Source organism: Ochotona princeps, chromosome 19, assembly GCF_030435755.1.
Source record: "Ochotona princeps isolate mOchPri1 chromosome 19, mOchPri1.hap1, whole genome shotgun sequence".
Lineage (NCBI taxonomy): Eukaryota > Metazoa > Chordata > Mammalia > Lagomorpha > Ochotonidae > Ochotona > Ochotona princeps.
Window position 1 is genome coordinate 43,215,081 of NC_080850.1, and position 20,262 is coordinate 43,235,342.

A 20,262-nucleotide genomic window follows, 5' to 3' on the forward strand; every position below is an offset into this window, starting at 1 on the left:
TTTCACTAAAAATAGCCAACAGATCGGCTAATCTTTTTACGACTCATACTTGCGATGCTTGGGTTTCATTTCATACTCAGACCTACATTTTATCTGTCTGCCTACCTACCTCTCTATTTAACTGAACTTTTATTTATTTACTTAGCTGAAATGCAGAGAGAGAAAAGCAGAGACACAGGAAGATCTTCCGTTTACAGGTTCACACCTGAAATTGACATAAAAGCCAGCTCTGATTTGGGGCAAAGCCAAGAAGCCAAGAGCTCAAAACAGGTTTCCTATGTAGGTGGCAGGGGCACAGGTACCCGGTCTATCACCTGCCACCTAGCATTCCCACTGGCAAGAAGCTGGGCAGAGCATCTGGGCCTCCAACTGGCACTTCAACGTGACATGTGGTTGTCCCAAGTAGAGGTTTAACTCAATGAGCCACAAGGCCAGCCTCTTCTTTAACTTAAATTGTACAATTTTACACTATGATTTAAACTATACTACACTTCAACTGCTTCTTAGTATCGAAAAGAGACTATCCAGAAATGTACTCAAATGAAAGTAACTTCATCAGTATAGCAAGACTGATTGTAAGGGCTTTGGGAAGAGTTGATGAGTTAGCATTTTCCCAAACTGGTAAGACTCATGTCACACAGTCAAGAAATCCTAAGGCTGAGCCGACGCAGTAGCGTAGTGGTTAAAGTCCTCGCCTTGAACGCTCCACGATCCAATACTGGTGCCAGTTCTAGGCCCAGCTTCCCATCCAGCTCCCTGCTTGAGCCTGGGAAAGCAGTCTAGGACGGCCCAAGGCCTTGGGACCTTGCACCCATGTGGGAGACCCAGAGGAAGCTCCTGGCTCCTGGCTTCGGATTGGCTCAGCTCGGGCCATTGCAGTCACTTGGGGAGTGAACCATCAGACGGAAGATCTTCCTCTCTGTCTCTCCTCCTCTCTGTATATCTGCCTTTGCAATAAAAATAAATAAATCTTTGAAAAAAAAAAGAAAGAAATCGTAAGGCAACCCAAGAGGGTGAAAGAAAATTATATGTAAGTAAATCTGGAAGTATTGTATATAAAAAAAAGAGAGTCCCTGCAAGGAAGCACCAGGGAGAGGAAGAGCGGATCTCTCAAGGGAAAGAAGGGAAACCGAAAGTGAAAAAGAAATGATATAGTCACATAGCCGGAAAAAAAAAAAAAAAACAACTTTTAGGCTGGGCAGAACTACCATTCAGGCATGAAGGTCAAACACACACTTCCAAACAAACAAACAGAATAAGTTGTCTCTGGCAGACTGGCACTTCAGGAAATACTACATGGAAATTGTTAGAAAGAAAACAGTCACCCGCATAAAGCTAGCAACACAGGAAGTACGAAAGCTCAATGAAGAGGTCAACTGGAGGAAAAACAGCTACCATCTGCTAACTCATGCTAACCCTGATATGAGAACTGACAGGAGAGTACAACCGAGAAAAATCTCCAGTCTCCACCATGAATCTGAGTATAAATGCCCCAAACACAAAATTAGCACATTCACTCACAAACATCGAAACGGCATGAGGTGATGAACCTCTTCCACATGACAACTAGAGCCACATCCTACCTACTGTCTTTTACTGGACTTTTAGAGAAACCTTGTAAAGTTGTTGCTAAGTTTGTTCACAAAAACTTATTAGCAAGCCACATTCAGTACTACAGAAAAGGGTTCAGACTAGTTCCAGAATGGAAGATTGAATTATGATTTGAAAATCAGTGTGATACATTGTATTCACAGAATAAGGGAACATCATACTGTAGTGGACTTAAAAAGGTTACGGTGACAAAATTAAAAGAAGAAATTCATGATAAAATTTCTTAGCAAACCGGGACTAGAAATGAAATGTCTTCATCTGGGAAAAAAATATATACAACCCAAAACACTTTCAGCGAATGCACTGAACATTGCAACACCGAATGCCCTCTCTGGGATTAGGGTCTGACCAGGTGGATGAATTTCCTAGTACTGCTGGAACAAAACCCCACAAACTGTTGCTGACAAACAGTAGAGCATCAGGGTCTGCAGTGTGGAGGCCGGGCGCGGGACAGGGGTCCACAGGGTGGTGCTCTGCAGTGTGGCGGCCGGGTGCGGGACAGGGGTCCACAGGGTGGTGCTCTGCAGTGTGGCGGCCGGGCGCGGGACAGGGGTCCACAGGGTGGTGCTCTCTGACAGGCAGCCATGCCACATGCCTTCACTTGATCCATCACTCCAACCCACCCCCACACAGGGCTCCTCTCTACTCTGTGTCCCCTCTCTCTTTATGAGGACACCAGTCCCATCCACCTGACCTTACTGTGGCTACACCTGCTAAAACCGTACTCCCAAAGAAGGCCAGGCTCCCACAGACGGGGCTTAAGACATCACTACAGCTTTTGAGGGAAAAGTTAACCCACAACGTCATACTCCCATTGTTACTGCTTCCTTTGGTGCTCGTGTTTCTAGCCAATGTGACAAAGCAAGAAAAAGAAATAAAACCATAAGGATTACAACTGTTGTTATTAGTGGGTGGTAAAATTAGCTACAGAAAAATCCAAAACAATTCACAGGTAAACTATTAAAACTAATAAACAGGTTGAACAAAGTTGGTATATGTAAGTTTGCTATGCAAAACTAATGTGGCTATAATAATAGCATTAAAAACTGTCTAAAAAGAGACAATTGGCAATGGCATAAAGATGATAAACACTCAGAAATCATATTTGTAAAATAAGTGTAAGACTTAGGGGCAGAAAGCTTTAAAATCTGGTTGTGGGAAATTCAAGGAGTCCGAATATGCTAACCCATTAGTTAGAGACGGAATATTGCAAATTTGCAGAGTCACTCAAACTGATCTATGGTTGCAAAAACAATGCCAATCAAAACCCCAGGATGTGGAAACTGTGAAAACTGATCTAGTTTATATGGATATGGAAGGGTCAAGGGCCACCAAAAACATGTTGAGGAAATTAACAGGAACACAAGGACAAGGAGAACACTTAGAAAAGCTAATGGAAAAAAACAGAATCAAAAGACAAACCCATTTTCTGGGGAAAAAAAAAACACATTGAAGCATATGCACATTTTTGTTAACACATTTTCCACAAACTTGTTGAACAAAACTTACACTATGAAATGCCTTATTTAAGACACAGTGGTATGGGCACAGAGACAAACAAGCCAAGAAGACATGATTGAATAGCCACAAAGTTTCCACAACAGGTCCACAGCCGCCCCACAGAGGCTACAGTTCACATCCCGGCTGCTCCACTTCCAGTCCAGCTCCCTGCCTGTGGCCTGGGAAAGCAGTCAAGGACGACCCAAAGCTTTGGGACCCTGCACCTGCATAGGAGACCTGGAAGAAGCTCCTGGTTTCTGGCTCCCACTAGGGATTCAGCTCAGCCCCAGCTGGGGAGTGAAACAGCAGATGGAAGCTCTCTCTCTGCCTGTAATTCTTTCAGCAAAGTAAGCAAAATCTTAAAAAAAAAAAAAAAATCCTACCCATCAAACTAATAGGTACTCCTTTTACCTGTGCCACAATGCTCCCAAGTCACTTCAGAGCCACTAGGGGAACTCCCTTGATTTATCTGGCAGTCAGAAAAACAGAGAGACGGGCTCTTGCACCTGCTGGTTCACTCCCCAGATGACCACCAAGGGTCTGCTCAGCTTGGGCCAGGAGCTTCCTGTGGGTCTGCCTAGTGGGTGCAGAGGTCCAAGGACTAGGGTCACCTTCAGCTGCTTTCCCAGCTCATTTCCAGGAGCTGGATGGGAAGTAGAGCAGTGCGGACACAAACAAGCACCTTTATGAAGCAGAGCAGGTGCCAGCTTTACTCCCCAAGCTACACAATGCGCTTCAATGTAACTGCTTTCAGGATATAAACTAGTTCTGTGCTCACTGTAAAACACCTGAGCCAGCGGAAAATCACAAAGAAAGCCAACAGCCACAAGCTGGCACCAAAGCCACTGTGCATGCTGTGACGCATGTCAACTTTTAAAGATGCATTTCTTTCTACACGTTCAGAATTCCTAGGTGACCTTACAACCTGGCTTAAATCAGCTTTCTTTCCATTTCTTCTTAAAACTTATTTATTTCTATTGGAACGGCAGATTTCCAGAGGTAGATTTCCACACAGATCATATCACAGAGTCAGCGCCTAAAAAAAGGATTGAAAGCCAAGGAGAAGGAGTTTCCAGGGCAAGAGAACCAAGCAATATCTAATTCCCCCCCCTCCCCCGAAAGTGAATTATTTCGAAACAACATCATTCCTCTAGAAACTCAGAGTTCAACTCAAAGCAGGGACCCCAGGATCCGCCGAGACAAGGGTGCTGGCTGCAGCGTGGAAGCCACAGACCGTGGCAGGGCAGCGAGGCATCCCACCTGGCGCCCGAACGTGCGCCCATCCCGGTGCCTCTACCCAGGCGGCCTGAAGCTCCGCCCGCCGCGCCTCCTGGGTTGCCTGCTCCCAAACTCTTGCTGCACCCGGCCAGGGAGGAGCGTGTCCGGGTCCCCGCCCCTCCGCCCCATCCCTGTCCCCTGCCGTGTGCGCGCAGGCGCAGCCGCCCCTGAGTCCCGCCAGCCGGCCGCCGCTGCCACCGCTCAGCATGGGCCCGGCTGCCCGGCTGCTGCTGCCTCTGGCGCTTTGCGTGGGGCTCGGCGAGCTCGTGCTGCCCTTGGGGGCTTCGGGCGTGCGCAGGCGAGGGCCCACGGTGACGGCCAAGGTGACCGCGCGGCGGGGTGCTTGGGGCGTGCAGAGGGGTTTCCTGGGTAGCAGGAGGGCTAGGGGTGGCCAAAGGGCTGGGACGCAGGGGCTGGCCGCGTGGGAAGGGGCCCTGCGCCCGGCCACGCCACAGGCAGTTTGGAGTCAGTCTCCTGGCGAGGGCCCCTGGCCCGACGTGACCGCCGGGGCTGGGAGAGGCTTCCCGGCCCTTACCCCTGCAAGGCGGCAGCCTAGGAACTTTTTTTGGCACGGCCTGGACGTGGGGACGGAGCAGGAAGGAGGCGCAGGGAGGAGACCGGCGCGCCACAGCCAAGCCTGGCGCCGCCGGCCAAAGAAAAAGAGGAGGAAGAGGAAGGCAGGCCTAAAGTTCCAGGCCGTTGTCCCGGCAGCGGCTGAGGCGCAGTCCCAGTGTTGAGGTGGATGGGGGGAGGCCCCGGTCCTGACCCCCGCATCAGCTCGGTCTTCCGCACCGGGACTGGGCGGGTGCTGGGCGAGTGCTGGGCGAGGACGCAAATGACCGGGTCCGGTGTCTGTAGTCACTGTTTCTGGAAAAGCCGCGGGCAGTCGTGGGTCCTGGAATTTGACAGCTGGAAGTGGTCTTAACAGTAAGTCGGGCTTCGCTGGTGCAAATGATAGCTGTGATCCTGCCCAGGAGACAGACACGCCGTACCACGGAGGCGGGCAGCACGGGCAGGGCGGGCCAGCGGCAGGCCCGGACCTGAGGGCGCAGGCTCCCGGCAGGATGGGCTTTTGGAATCAGGTGTATGAGACTGGATCTCCTGGGACACCTGAGACATACAGCTCTGAAGTGAAGGGAGCAAGGCCTCGTTGGCTGAAAAAACAGCCTGCTAAGGCAGGGCAGAGACGCCACGCGGGAAAAGGCCTTGTGACTTGGGTGGGCTGTGCAGGGCTCCTGTCAGGAGAGTGGTTCCCCCCAGGGTGAGGGTTCTAATTCAAGGTCATACTTAAGCCACCTGCAGCAAGAGCCACACAGGGACTTATGCCTGGGACCCACCTCAGGCAGACATGCAAGACTGTTGGGTAACCCGATGAAGAGAATAAACTGGGGAGGCACCCAGGGTCCCTAGCCAGAGTCCAGATGGCGGCTTGGATTTGGGTGGTCCTGGTGGAGATGGGGGCAAGAAAGAGGAGCAAGACTTGAAAGAGATTTGGGAGCCATAACTCCCAGGAGCTGATGGTGAGGGAGGAGCTGGGCTGTTGGACGGATATGCAGTGTTGGGACAGCTGGGCACCACCAAGGACCAGGGAGGGAGTTTCCTAGTGGACTGGTCCTGCAATATTCTGCAACAAGCTCTACCTGGGCGTTTTTTTCCAGCTTAGGTAAAGGTTCTGCTGCCCAGAGCATACCAGCCACCGTCTAGGGCTGGGTTTGGGGCCCAGGTGCTTACCTGTTAGCTTTCCTGGAGTCCCTGTGCAGCTGGCCGGAAGCCACTGAGACCTGGAGCTGAGGGGGAGCAGCTGGAGGCCTCGGAGCTGGGTTGTCCTGGCCTTGGTGAAGGGTGCTGTCGCTAAGGACGAGCTGTCCTTGTCACTCAGTGCATCTCCTGTTTCCCCCCACCAGATGCAGGGTTGGTTTCCAAAAGCTGACTGTGGGGGCGACTCTTATACATATCCAACTTCACTGAGTTATTTCTCTGATGAACTTAAAAAAAAAAAAACCTGTTGGAAGATGAAAACAGAAATGATCTCTGTGATGCAATGAAGGGCATTTGTTGTTTTTCCCGGCAGTGTTTTACCTCTGATTTTGCTGGTAACTGGGACCTGCAAAGGAAAGGTGCAAGGTGGCCTCCCACAGAGCCTGCTGTCCCACCCCCTCTGGTGCCCGCCTCCCACGGAGCCTGCTGTCCCACCCCCTCTGGTGCCCGCCTCCCACAGAGCCTGCTGTCCCACCCCCTCTGGTGCCCGCCTCCCACAGAGCCTGCTGTCCCACCCCCTCTGGTACCCTAGCTTCCCCACTCAGTGGCCTGAGAGCCACAGAACCACAGTCCCAACCCTGTGTGGTCCAGCAAACACCCCTGCAGAGCGCAGCACTCCAAGTGCTGCCTGCCTGTCTCCACCTGTAGCAGAAGAGTGGAGAGGCTCAGACTGCTGGGGGACCTGGGTGTCATTCGAGGCCAGGTTCCATCTCCTCCTGGGTAAGGTGACAACAGCTACATGCTGCCCGGAGGGTTTTGCATCTTAGGTGGGACACAGTGAGTGGCCTTCCTCCGTGGCCCTGGACCTAGGAGGGTACTTGTTTGGGTTCTGTTTGTGTGACTTGGTCTAATTCATTTGCAGAAGGTTCCTTGGCCAGGTAGTGGGGACAGTTCCCTATCCTTGGTGTCTTGTTATTTGGGAAATGAAAGCTGGGTGGACTGTGGGCTTGGGTCAGGCTGTTCCTCTGGTGTGTCCCATAGCTTTCCAATGACGTACAAGGGAAAAGAGAAGTGACGGAGGCTCCCTGCCCCAAAGGGCAGCATGGATGGAACAGCCACCTTTTCTAGGAAGTCTACCTCAATCCCCACAGGCAAGCACAGCCCCTAACCGTGATGTTACCTCTGTACTTGCCTTATTAAGCCCATTTCCCACTATACGATAGCACTGCTGTGCCATGTTTCCTACTGGAATATGATGTCCATGGGGTCGGAATTTGTACCCCAGCCTTGCCCAGCACTGGCCTTTGTTCCCTAGGGCACTCAGCAGAGTCCGAGAGGAACCAGCCCCACGGAGAGGGACTGTGCACACGGTTAGATGGCCAGAGCCCCTACCTCGCCTGGCAGAGGGTGGCTGTGCCCACAGAGTCAGAGCAGCCAGTGCTCCCTGGATGCCAGAGTGAGTTGGGTACTGGGAAACTGGAAGTACCATGTCCCCCTGTACAGCGAATGCCCAACGCAGCCAGGAAGCCTCTCCTTGATACGGCACACAGCAGCCAGGGGTCGGAATTCTGGAAACCCTGGCACATCAGCAAACCTCCCTTACCCACTGTGCCCTGCAACTCCGTTTTCTCCTTTGTAAGTCAGTTGGAGCCGTCTGGCCCCTTCCCCAAGCGGAGCGCAGCGCTCATGCGCAATGGGAGGTGGGTGGAGCCTGCAGAGGCCAGCACTCCGCAGCGCACCCCTTCCCCTCCTACTCTCTCCTATTTAAATGCTTCTGCTTACTTCCTCATCCATGCACTCCTCCCACATGTCCCACCACTGCCTCCTTATTCAGCGGCTCCCATCTGAGTAACTGCCAGTGCTGGCCCAGGCAGGCCCCTTCTGACTCCTCACAAACCTGGGGCCCAAGGCCGGCATCTCTCCCCTGCCTGTAGGACTGACAGGTGCCTCCCTTCCCAGAAACCCATCCCGCAGCCCCTGTTTCTTCTCTGTGCACCAAGTCCATTCCCTGCCTTCAGACCCCAAGCCAGAGCCCTGTCTGGCAAGCCCGCTGCCCTCCACGCAGCCCGTGTCCTGTCCTGCAGCCCTGCTTGTCCCTCCAGGCCTGGTGCACAGTGTTCTCGGGGCCTCTGGAGCATGCTGACACACTCTGCAGGCTGTGTTTGCTTACCCTGCCCTCCAGGCTACCCCACATGGGGACGTCATGTATGGCCAGGGGGCCCCCATGGCTTCAGCACAGGTCCCAATTAAATCCTTGGTGTCCAGGTCAAGACTGGACTTGATTATTTTCATGAGTGTTGGCACACATGTAACTGAGTCAAAAAAAACATTTAAGTTGCTCATATACTAGGCTGTATGTAAAACAGCAACAAAGGAGGCTTTTATGGAAGAGCTAGACACTTACGCTGTTCTCTTCCATCTTCTTGTTTTATTTTTTTTAAGGTGGATTTATTTAGTTGGTAGACTTACCTAGAGAGTAGAGTAGGACACACGCACACACACACACACAGAGATCTTCCATCTCCTGACTCACTCCCCAAAAAGTCCCAATGGCTGGGGCAGGGCCAGACTGAAGCCAGAAGCCTGGGACTGCATCTGGGTCTCCCACATGGACGTGGTGGTCTGAGAACTTGGGCTATCTTCTGCTGTTTTCCCAGCAGGGAGCTGGACCAGAAGTGGAGCAGCCGGGGCTCAAACATGACATCCATATGGGATGTCAGTGTCACAGGTAGCACCCCAGCTCTTTCTGCATCTCACAGATCTGGAGGCTTCTCTGGTGTCTCATGTGAGGTTTCTGTAGCGTCACATGCCTCGTGTCCTGGTGCTGCTCCGTGATTGTCTGTCCCTGAACCCCTTGCTCCTCTGTGGCCATGGCAGGTGCAGCGGCGCAGGTACTGGGCGGCAAGGCCCCATCTCTGGCAGGGGGAAGTTCTCATCCACTTGGCTTCATCTCGGGGGCAGGAACTTTTGCATGTTTTGTAAAACTCTTCTATCTAAATAACCAGAAAAGTTTTTTTGTGCCTTTGGCCATGTAAAAATTGTGAAATGCCACACAGAACACTAAATATCACATCACCCCGTGACAGGCGGGCTGACGTATTGGCAGGCGCTCCTGCCTTGAGCTATAGCGTGACAGTCTTTACTTAGTGATTTTTCTAAACTGCGAGACATCTTTTTCCTTTGACAACCCTTCTTATATTTTTTAAAGCCATCTCTTGAGTGGCTTTTTTTTTTCTCATTCACGCAGCAAATTGGTTCATATAATCTGCACTCGCTAATAGGACGCCCTTCTGCTCTGTGGCCTTTTCAAGTGCTGTGTCTCAGGCACTTCTTAAGGAAGCCGTGTGTGTGTGTGTGTGTGTGTGTGTGTGTGTGTGTAATGCTGTCGGAGATGAAACAGTTGAAAGTCCACGAGACTCGGGAGGTTCCATCTGTGTCAAAGTGCGCCCACTTGACATTGGGTGACTTGGAGGATGTGTCATTGACCTGAGCATCTCAGTTCACAGGGAAATGGTTTGGTTGGCAGCCAAGAGTGTGACGTCTGCCCGGGCCCTGGGTGGCACTGGGTTCGGGAGCCTGTGTCTCAGCTTGCACCTTTTGTAGTCCATCTGACAGCAGGCACCTGTTGACAGCTTGGGGAATTGAGCACCGGTCTAGATTACAGAAGGATAAATCTGTTAATTTCTCTCCTCGTTGGATCTTTAAATGTTTCTCCTTCTGAGACTGGAGAGCATTGCCTTTCAAACAGGCAACGCTAAGACAGGGCCTGCACTGGTGGGTAAGATGCTAGTTGAGACGTGGCGGCTCCCGTGTCAGAGTGCCTGGGTTTAAGTCTAGATTCCGCTTCAGAGGCCGGAGTCCTGCTCGGCCGCACTCTGGGACAGTAGGTGGGATTCAGGCCTTGGCTCCCTGACATGCATGTGAGAGGCCTAAGCTGAGTCCTGGTTCCTGGTTTGAGGTGGGCCAGTCCTAGTTGTGGGCACTTAGGAAGTGAACAAGCCTTCTGCCTGTCTCGGTAAAGAGGCACCGTTCCCTACTCTGGGCTTCATTCACAAAGCAGCAGCTGGTCTCCGGTGTTGGCACCTTGACAGTAGGGAGCCTCACTTTCAGCTCAGTCCTAGGCCAGCTCCTGAGTCAGAGGGGGAGAGCAGTGTTTGCTGAATGGTGACCTGGGGGGGCGGGGAGTGCAACCGCCCAAGGGGCTGCGAGCTCCTCGCGGAACTCCTGCCCTGACTTACCTCTGTAAGGTGACGTGTGAGTCGATGCACAGCTTTTAACCTTGGCTTTCCTTACCCTGGGGTCTGCCAGCACCTGACCTCGCCCTCCCTCTGCACGCGCACAGGTCTTCTTTGACGTGAGGATCGGAGAGGAAGACGTTGGCAGAATCGTGATCGGCCTTTTTGGAAAAGTCGTGCCCAAGACGGTGGAGAATTTCATCGCGTTGGCCACGGGAGAGGCACGTCTCGGGTTGTGGTTCCTTTAACCGTGCATAGAATGGCAACTTCCTTTCCCTCACTTGAAGGCATCTTCCGGAAAAGGAAGACATGAGCATGTCAGACGAGGCTGTGACAGTGTCTCGGGCACTCCGTCTCATCACTGGGCTAGGGCAGGGAAAGGTGGTGGCCATGTGAGCATGTAGCCTGCTGTCTGCAAAAATCACTCCTCCGGTTTGTCGGGGCAGCTCGTGATGCATGTGTCGCTAGGGGCATGGCTGGGCCCTAATATAAGTTCTGTATTTTGCATGATATTCATGTCTCCAGGTCAACCGTGGTCGGGGATGGGTAGCTCTGGGTGTGGGTCGCGGCTCCTTGTGAATTCAGTGGAAACACTCTCTTTAGAAAGGGTATGGCTACAAGGGAAGCAGCTTTCACCGCGTCATCAAGGACTTCATGATCCAAGGAGGAGACTTCACAGCGGGGGACGGCACTGGCGGTAACACTGCCTTCCTCCTTTCCTGCTTCCTGCCCCCAAGCTGAATCCCAGCAGCCTTTGCCCAAGATACGGAAATCCCAGGTTTAAGGACAGGTGTCTTTCAGACCGCGGGCATTCGGCACCGTGGTGAAGACGGCCGTGTGTGCAGCCACATGCTGTAGCAGGCTGCCTGGGCTCGAGGCTGGCTTTGCTTTCCCCTCTAACTTCCTGCTGACACACACTCTGGGAGTGCAGCAGTAATGGCTCCGGTACCTGGGTCCCTCCACTCACGTGGGGAACCCAGATGCAGTTGCCCAGTTGCCCGGTCTGTGATGGTAATGGCTGAGTTGTCAACATCATGCAAACGAGTTCTTACAAAGTTAGTTAGTCTAGTCCAGGATGAACCACTACATGCACAGCGCTTCAACTCTGTGCAGAGCTTCCCTGGACACGGGGCTTGTTTTCTCCCAAAAATCTGGGGCAGTGATTGCGAGGCCCATGCAGCTTTAGCCTAGATCCCCTCTGCAGCCAGAGCTGTCCTGCCCATCTCCTGGGCTAGCACTGGAGGGGCTGGCCACCAGAGGCAGGGTATGGAGCCCTGCGGGGCAGGTGGGCACCGCAGGCATTCCTGGGGCTGGCGGATGGGGCGGATACTGCCCAGGGCTGTACCGCTGGAGGAGGCAGCAAGGGCTTCTTCCCCACTGCGGCTTGGCCATCCTCAGACATGCTGTCGCTGGCTTTTCTGCTCTGGATTGACCCCCAGGAACTCCTCAGTGAGTCGTTCGGTGTCTTTCTGAATGAAGCCCAGCCTAGTGACCGCCACAGCTGCTCCTGCTCCGGACGCTGAGACAAGATAATCAGCAGCTCAGAGTCAAATGTTCAGTCCTGTTTTTTGCTGCCTTCGAGTTCTGTCACCTGCTCTTCCCTGTATAAAATGACACCTGGTCTGTGGGGTTGTTACAGGGACTGGCTGGGTGCACCCTGGGTGGGTAGGAGTGAGGGACCCTGGATAAGCAGCGTGACAGCATGCGGCCAAGGTGGCTGGGCTGGCCAACAGTCCCACCTTGCCTTCTGGCTTACGGTGTTCTCCTGCTCTTCAGTTCCTTCTCACCTCAGAGTTCAAATCGCTCACCTGCCTGGTCTCAGACCAGGAGTCGGGCCTGCCATCTTGAACTGTACTTAGAGCTCGGCTCACCTGCGTGTTGCAGGCCCCCAGGCTGCTTCCTTGAGATGTTGTTTTTCTCCCCTCCTTCATCCCTCCTCCTGTTTGGCCATCCTTTCCCCATCCCTGCCTCTTGCAGGCTGCTGGTACATGCTGGTACAGAAGCCCTGAGCTCCGCTCTGAGGAGTCCACTGAGGCCTGACACCTGCTGACTCCTTTCATCCCATGCAGGCATAAGCATTTATGGTGAGACCTTCCCAGACGAGAACTTCAAGCTGAAACACTACGGCATTGGCTGGGTCAGCATGGCCAATGCTGGGCCCGACACCAATGGCTCCCAGTTCTTCATCACTCTGACCAAGCCCACGTGGTTGGATGGCAAGCATGTGGTCTTCGGCAAAGTCCTCGATGGGATGGTAAGCTGGCATGTTCTTTCTTCCCTTTTCAAAATTTTACGTTAATAATGAGAGTGCCTTCGGTGATTGATTTATTTTTGGTAAGATTTATATGTTTACTTGAAAGTCACAGGTAGGAAGAGACACACAGAGATCTTCCATCCACTTTGTCACTCCTCAAGTAGCTGGCCAGTGTTGGGCCACACTGAAGCCAGGAGCCGGGAGCTTCATCCAGGTCTCCTGTGGCTGGCAGGGGCCTGATTCTTGGGCCACCTTCTACTGCTTTTCACAGGCCATTAACAGAAAGCTTGCTGGGCAGTAGAGCAACTGGGACTTGAACTGGTGCCCATGTGGGAATGCTGGCACTGTAGGGGGCAGCTCCACCTGCTAGCTCCAACATTAGCCCGTTTCAGCAGTTTAATCTTCAACTGTGCTTCTTAGAGATCCATTAATTTACACTGACCAGCCTCTCTTCAAAATGATCAATTCCATGTGGCATAGCATTTTTTTTTAAAGATTTATTTATTTTATTACAGTCAGATATACAGAGAGGAGGAGAGACAGACAGGAAGATCTTCCGTCTGATGATTCACTCCCCAAGTGAGCCGCAATGGGCCGGTGCGCGCCGATCCGAAGCCGGGAACCTGGAACCTCTTCCGGGTCTCCCACGCGGGTGCAGTGTCCCAATGCATTGGGCCGTCCTCGACTGCTTTCCCAGGCCACAAGCAGGGAGCTGGATGGGAAGTGGAGCTGCCGGGATTAGAACCAGCGCCCACATGGGTTCCCCGGGCATTCAAGGCGAGGACTTTAGCCGCTAGGCCATGCCGCCGGGCCCGGCACAGCATCTTAATTTTTAGGGGTGGTGAGAGCAGGAGCTAGGGACTGGCCGTAGAGAAGTACTTAATTTATTTTACTATTAGATAATAAGAGAAAGCTCTTTCAACTGTAACAAAATAAAACCAGGGTACTGGGTATGCAGAGGAGCAGGACTCGCTCTAAAAAGGCAGGAGATGCCGACCAACTCCATAGCACGAGAGGTCCTGCAGAATGTCCTGCTCAGTGAAATAAGCCACTCACCAAAGGACAACGTCTTTGTGGTTTCTACTTACACGAAGTAAGAGGTATGTAAAGCACTCGAGTTCCCAGGAAAAGAAAATAGGGAGGCAGCTGCTGGGGCCCGGTGCAGGCAGTGGGAAGGGATGTGAGGGGGTGGGGCTTCAGTTGTGCCAAGCGGGGAAGCTGTGGAGACTGGCGGCACCGCACCCCGAGTCTGCTTCACACTCCTGGACTGTGTGCAGAGCGGACAGCGGGGCATGTTCACGTGTCTCACCATAAAGAATGCAAGAACGGAGCCCCACGTTGTTCAGTCCAGACACAGGGTCACGTTCACAGACACACAGTCTAGCAACCACCAATGACTAAAGAGCATTCCAAGGCAGGCGTCACGATGTGGCAGGTGACGCCCTTCCACGGCAAGCTGGCATTCCACGGGAGCACTGGCTGAGTCTTGGCCGCTGCATAGGCCTGGGAAAGCAGTGGGAGAAGGTCCAAGTGCCTGGGCCTCTGCCTCCCACGTGGGAGACCTGCAAGCAGGTCCATGCTGCCAGCTTTGGCCTGGCCCAGCCCTGGCTGTTGGTGCTGTCTGGGGAGTGAACCAGCAGATGGAAGATCTCTCTCCCTCTCTTTGAAACTGTAAATCCACAAATCTTTTCTAAAAAGAGTGAAGCTATGCCGGTAGGCCTCAGAGAATCTCAAAGGGCTTCAATCTATGACCAAGAAGACTTCTCGCAGTCCTCATCTTTGTTAACTCACGTTTCCTTGTGGCAGGTGCCTGGATGGGCGGCTTTAGTGTTGGCCTCCCTTGGCTGAGGACATCTCTCCATTCCTTCCCTCATCTGCATTTTGTTTGTTTTGTTTAGTTTCTCTGTGAGCTGTTGGGCCTCCCTCACCCAAACAGAAAGGAGCCACTCTAGCAAGCTGTGGTTCTTCCCTATCTTGTACCTGATGGGGGACTCCAGCCTGTTTGGGAGCCCCATCTACTTTGCTGGCTGCCTTGCTGGTCCGTGACATGCATTCCTTCCCACTGCCAGTGTGAGCCACTCTACTGCACGGGCTTAAGGAGCCATCCAGGGCAGAGATGGGCCTTGGCAGCACTGCAGGTGCAGGCATGCCTCTGTGCTGGACCCCGCCGAGAGCCTAATGGCTCAGAGCTTCCTTACAGTGGCTAGGCCCCCAACTGCACCCCTGTCCATGCCTTCTCTCTGGCCCGTTTTGTTGCGCCAAGACCTCTGCAGGGCCAAAGGACCCTTTTCTTCGTGCTAAGCATCATTTGGATATTGATCAGGTCATCTGGAGGGCCACATAAAATGAGCTCCTTGAAGATTAGACCGCAGTGGATTAAAACAGTTTTAGATCCCACCTGTGGCTGCATTGGCAGGGCAGACTGAGCGATTAAGGGGCCTTGGATCGCGTGCAAATGAGATAATCCCATCCATCTTAGAGGGTGGAGCTGAATGGAACTCGGAAACTCTATGTTAACACTTTGGGTTGTAACTAGGTGCCTGGGAACCAAGTTTGTTTTTTAGAATGTAAAATTCCTTCTGGAAAAGGAAGTAAGGAAATGCATTGATATGGCCTCTGAGTACCAAGGTGGTGGGTGAATTTTATTTTTTGGCATATTTGAAGGTACTTTATAAAATTCATGGAAAATGAGATTAAAGTTTAGTTTTGGTGCAAAAAAAAAAAATCCAAGATGCCTAGCTTTTTCCTAATACATATGTTCCATACACAGGGAAGGTCCTCTGTGTGTTTTGTGGAATTCTAACTTTTCAACCTTCAGCAAGCATGCTTTTGTCACAATGAACAATCGATTTCCTGTGCGCACTCGCAGGGCGTCTGCCGACTGTGCCTTTCGGTCACGCTGGCCGCCGCTCAGCGCTGAGCCCGAGTCTCCCCTCTCTCCCTAGACGGTGGTGCACTCCATCGAGCTGCAAGCCACCGACAGTCACGACCGTCCGCTCACCAACTGCTCCATAGTCAACAGTGGCAAGATAGACGTGAAGACACCCTTCGTGGTCGAGGTGGCGGACTGGGGACACGCCTGAGTGAGGATGCGGAACACACTGTGGCAGGGACGTGCACATGTCCGTCTGTGGATTCAGCAAGGTCACTGTTTTGCCTTCTGCTTTTGTTTTTACTTTGATTTCCCCACACCCCAGCTGACTGGAAAGATATTAAAAAAAAATTCAGCCACTGAGAATTTAGTTGACATGAGCTTTGGTTGGTCAGTCACCTGTGTAGGCACTTTAATCTTCAAAGACCATATACCCTTGTTCTGATGGTGCTATTTTTAAATGAATCAAAAAATATGTATTGGCTATTTCTTTTTTTGCCCTCCCGAAAGTCATCATCATCTCTGTGTTGGGCAATGCTAAAGATGAGTCTGAAAAACAGGCCATGAAGTTTGAATATTTTATATTCAAACAAACACTTTTTGAGTGAAGGGCATTGTGTCTTGTAACTTGATATATGCCATATGGAATTTGACTTGATTGATAAATGGTGGTTTTGGGTTCTCTGTAATAAACACTCTTTTGTATGATGCGACTTGCAGGACTTTTTTATTTTGTAAGTTTCTTTAAAGTGTACATGTACAAAAATGCAGAATCTCATGTTAACAGCGCATGTATCTGAGAGTTCTGCAAGTCGAAACACACAAGCTGGTCATTTTGGATGGGAATATGCAACAGTTACAGTCACCCACATCATGGATACATACTTGACTGGTCAACAACTTCCCTCGGGTCCAGATGCGACAAAGTGGCCTTCAAGCAGCCTTTAAGCTACTGAGGGGAGACTAAGATTCAAGCTTTATTTCAATTAGGTGGCAAGGGATAATGGACAAAGGCCATGTTGGAGTGTCCCTCACTAGGACAGGGCCCAGACCCTAGGGATGGAAAGGAGCCCAGCTCTCTGGCTGGCTTCTAAGAAACCCACTTCCCAACGGAAGACACTGGGGTGCCCTTCCTACTCCTATAGGCTGGAGGGGCTGCTGATCATGGGGGGCTTTGGGGAAGGAACAATGCACAGGTCTTGGGGTAAGAAAGAAGGGGTTCCAGGCAGGAACCATGCGAGGTAAGGTGAGGACTGCATCATAAGGGGTGGCGAGGGAGAGACCCATGTGCTCAACCCCTGGCCACTGAGTGCACGACAGAGCTGTAGCAAGCAAGGATAAAGAAGGGCTTTGGGCGGACCCCGAGAAGCTGGAGGTTGTTGGGGCAGCTGGCCACACCAACACTGGGAGGAGAGAGGAGCATGGAGGACATGGCCCTTGGTGAAAGCAGGCCGGGTATACACACCTCGAGCAGCTGACACTCGCTGGCTCTGGCACCAGTGCCTGGCTCAGGCCTGCATATGGGACCTGAGTGGTGTTACTGGGCCTTGCTCACTGGACTTCTCTTATCTTCCTGCAAGAAGAGGCTCCCAAATGAAGCCAGTGCAGGAGGTGGCTGGCCCAGAAGCCGGTGTCCTGGGGACACTGTTGAACCCGTGTGTCCAGTCCCGTGGACATGTGAATTACTGCCGGGCTTCACCAGGCAAGGCAGACCTGTGCCTTCTAGCTGGAGCCAGGGCGTGGGATTGCCTTCGTTCTGTGAAACACAGCAACATTGGAAAACTTGCATGTGTAAAGATACGAACTGCAGATGTATGTTAATCAAATACCGGAAGCAGCCTGAGTGTTCCCAGATGGCTCTGCAGTCTCCATCTCGCGATGGGATCACATGCATTCCCCACTCGGGAAACATCTCGTGATGGGATCACATGCATCCCCCACTCAGGGAACACGAGAGAATGCTAGCTTAGAGAGAAAGGGGGGACCCCACAGGCTGTGTGCACCCCATCTCATAAGCAGTCTCATAAGGCCAACGCAACACAAGGTGAATTCACATCAAGTGAACCAAGTGGGAGGACAGGGAGGACAGCTTGCCCTTAGGCGTCACACCTTTTGCTTTCCTCCATCTTCCAGTTGCTTTTCAGCATGCATTTCTTAGAAACAGAGCATTTTACAAATGTTTAAAATAAAAGCAGCCTGGCAGGAAATGGAAAGCAAATTAGGCTTCGGTCTGGAGTGTCAGAGCACACCCAAGCTGCCATGACTCCATCCCCCACACTCAGACCCAAGGAGGTGCACACTACACTGCACCAGACTTGCTTCCTAGCTCTGTATTAGAGAGAATGTAAGGGGCATCTCTCTAAGGACCACAAAAAAGTAGTTCATTTTCAAAGTGCTGAAGTTGTGAGCCTACAGGCACACACTAAGGCACAAGCCCACCTGCTAAGCCTGAGCCCAGAGCCCAGAACTCCATGCACGGCTCTGACATGGGTGGCAGGGGCCCACGCACTTGAGCCATCATCTCCTGCCTCCCAGGATGCAGGAGCAGGAAGCTGGGTCATGAGGAGAGGAGCTGGGACTTGAACCAGCACTCTGAGTGGGCTACAGATGTCCCAAGCAGTGGTTTAACCTTTGGTGCCACAAACACTCCCCACCCAAAAAAAATCAACAACTTTAAACATATGGGTACACCTCACCGTCATTTATCCTGCTCTCCGAGGAGTGATATTGAGCCATTTTCTGCATCATCAAGTTAAGAACTCAGTAAAATTTATTCTTGGGGCAGACTAGTGAGAATGACACTTTGGAAATTATCAATGACTCCATTCCCGATGAGTTTTTAAATGTTGCACACAGCTCACCAAGCTCATTTCTCAGCTCAGCCGTTTTGAGTTACATAAAGACAAAAACATGGCAAGGATTTTAGAGCAGAAAAAGGATTTGTTTTTGTTTTTCAACATTCTTATAATTCAGACAGCGGAAAAAAATCTTTGATCTAGAAGGCTTGGAAATTCAAAGACCCCCTCAAGGCACTAATTTTTTTCTTTTAATTGAGGAAGAATAAAAACAATATTTGTAATGGAAAATTGTGCTGTTAAGTACAGAACCGCTTTTACTTCAGCGTGTAATTCATCTTGGGGGTTTAAGATTTTGGCCAAGACAAAGTTTAAGGTGCGATATAACAGACCGTACTCAGAGACCTGCTGGTGTTACTGATATGCCAGAATGATACGGAAACCACTGGCATGAAAGCAGAACTAGAGGCCTTGGTTATGGCGCTGTGTGAAAATAAACAAAACCTATCTGACACACATCTAGACTTCAAATGCATTCCCCAACCCACCAGTAGAAGTTTCACGCCACCATTGGCTGGGTCAGGGTGCCCAGCAGTCCCCATGTTGAAGGAGCTGGGGAAGCCAGCACACCCAGACCCTTCTGCTGACTGGGGAAAGGCTCTTGGGAGTTACGTGAGTTTCCACACTCCACGTATGGAGTGCTGCCTTGCTCCGGGCATCCCCTGCCCAGGTCTCACGGCTGCACCCTGTGAGGTGAGTGAACAGGTCTCGGTGCACACACACAACTTTTTCTCTTCTTCCGCCTGATCTTGGGCAGGTCAGCTACTCTGCTTCCTGTGGAACTTGGGTAAGGCTCCCTAGGACGCCTTCTCTGGAAACTTCCCACAGGGGGCTGCACGTGCTGACTTCCCACTTGACTCCTGCTGCCTCGCCGGGCTGGAGGTTCTGCTGGGGCAAGGCTCAGACTTCCCTCCTCACGACAGCATGGCTCCCACCCACCTGATGCTCTGTGAACATGTCCAGAATGGATGACCAGGAAGAACACACCTGCTCTCACATTACCAGGGACTAGAATCTCTCAAGACCATAAAGTTGAGCGTAGGCACATTGTCTTGATTGACTAATCCTCTACCATTAAGCACGGTATCCCATATGGTCACTGGTTTGAGTCCCAGCTGCTCCACTTCCCATCTAGTTCCCTGCTTACGGCCTGAAAAAGCAGTGGAGAATGACCCAAAGCCTTGGGACTCTGCACCTGCATGGGAGACCTGGAAAAGGCTCCTGGCTCCTAGTTTTAAATTAGCTCAGCTCTGGTCATTGTGGCCAATGTGAGCAGTGAACCAGCAGATAGAAGATCCTTCTCTCTATATTGCCTTCTCTCTATAAATATATCTTTCCAATAAAAAGTTAAAAAAAAAAAAAAAAAGTAAAGTCAGGCAGAGATGGGCATTCGTCTTTTTAGCTGTGTTTGTTATTGTCCAGTCTGCTACCTTTTATTCTAGGTTCCTTTTCTGGGTTGACATTTGACGGGCATCATGGAGAAGACTGGTGGGAATGAGGGGAGAAGTAAACAAGAGGGCATGGAACCCTGACAGGAGAGCCAGAGAGGCAGCGAGTGTGGCAGGGCGCAGTTGGCGCTGGGGTCAGAGCTTGGTCACCCACACAGCAGCAGGTGGTGGAGGCCCCAATGGAACATAGCTGCTAGGACTTAACCTGAAGGGGTGAACATGCTAGCATAGCCACCTAATCCTCTGCTTGTACCAGCATCCCATGTGGGTGCCAGTGTGAGTCCCAGATGCTCCACTTAAAATCCAGCTGCCTGCTAATAGCCTGGGAAGGCAGCTGCAGATGATCCAAGTCCCCAGACCCCTGCATCCATGTGGGAAACTTGCAGAAGCTACTGGCTCCTAGCTCTGGTCATTAGAGCCATTTGGGGAGTAAACTAGAGGATGGAAGATCTCTCTAATTCTGACTTTCCATTAAAATAAACAGATCTTTAAAATAATTAACCAGAGAGCA

General features: G+C 51.6%; 1 protein-coding gene across 1 annotated transcript; it reads left to right on the forward strand.

Moving 5' to 3' along the window:
* The first annotated feature begins 4,577 nt into the window (after positions 1-4,577).
* Positions 4,578-16,156, forward strand: PPIC (peptidylprolyl isomerase C). Its single transcript, XM_058677752.1, has 5 exons — positions 4,578-4,712; positions 10,430-10,547; positions 10,930-11,019; positions 12,392-12,576; positions 15,522-16,156. The coding sequence occupies exons 1-5, from the start codon at positions 4,596-4,598 to the stop codon at positions 15,657-15,659; spliced, it is 648 nt and encodes a 215-aa protein (XP_058533735.1). The 5' UTR covers positions 4,578-4,595; the 3' UTR covers positions 15,660-16,156.
* Positions 16,157-20,262: the final 4,106 nt, after the last annotated feature.

Excerpts from the sequence above, each read along its gene's own strand:
- PPIC (XM_058677752.1), top strand. The coding sequence starts at position 4,596 with ATGGGCCCGGCTGCCCGGCTGCTGCTGCCTCTGGCGCTTTGCGTGGGG. Across the intron at positions 4,713-10,429 it reads GGCCCACGGTGACGGCCAAG|GTCTTCTTTGACGTGAGGAT; the intron begins GTGACCGCGCGG and ends GCACGCGCACAG. Across the intron at positions 11,020-12,391 it reads AGCGGGGGACGGCACTGGCG|GCATAAGCATTTATGGTGAG; the intron begins GTAACACTGCCT and ends CATCCCATGCAG.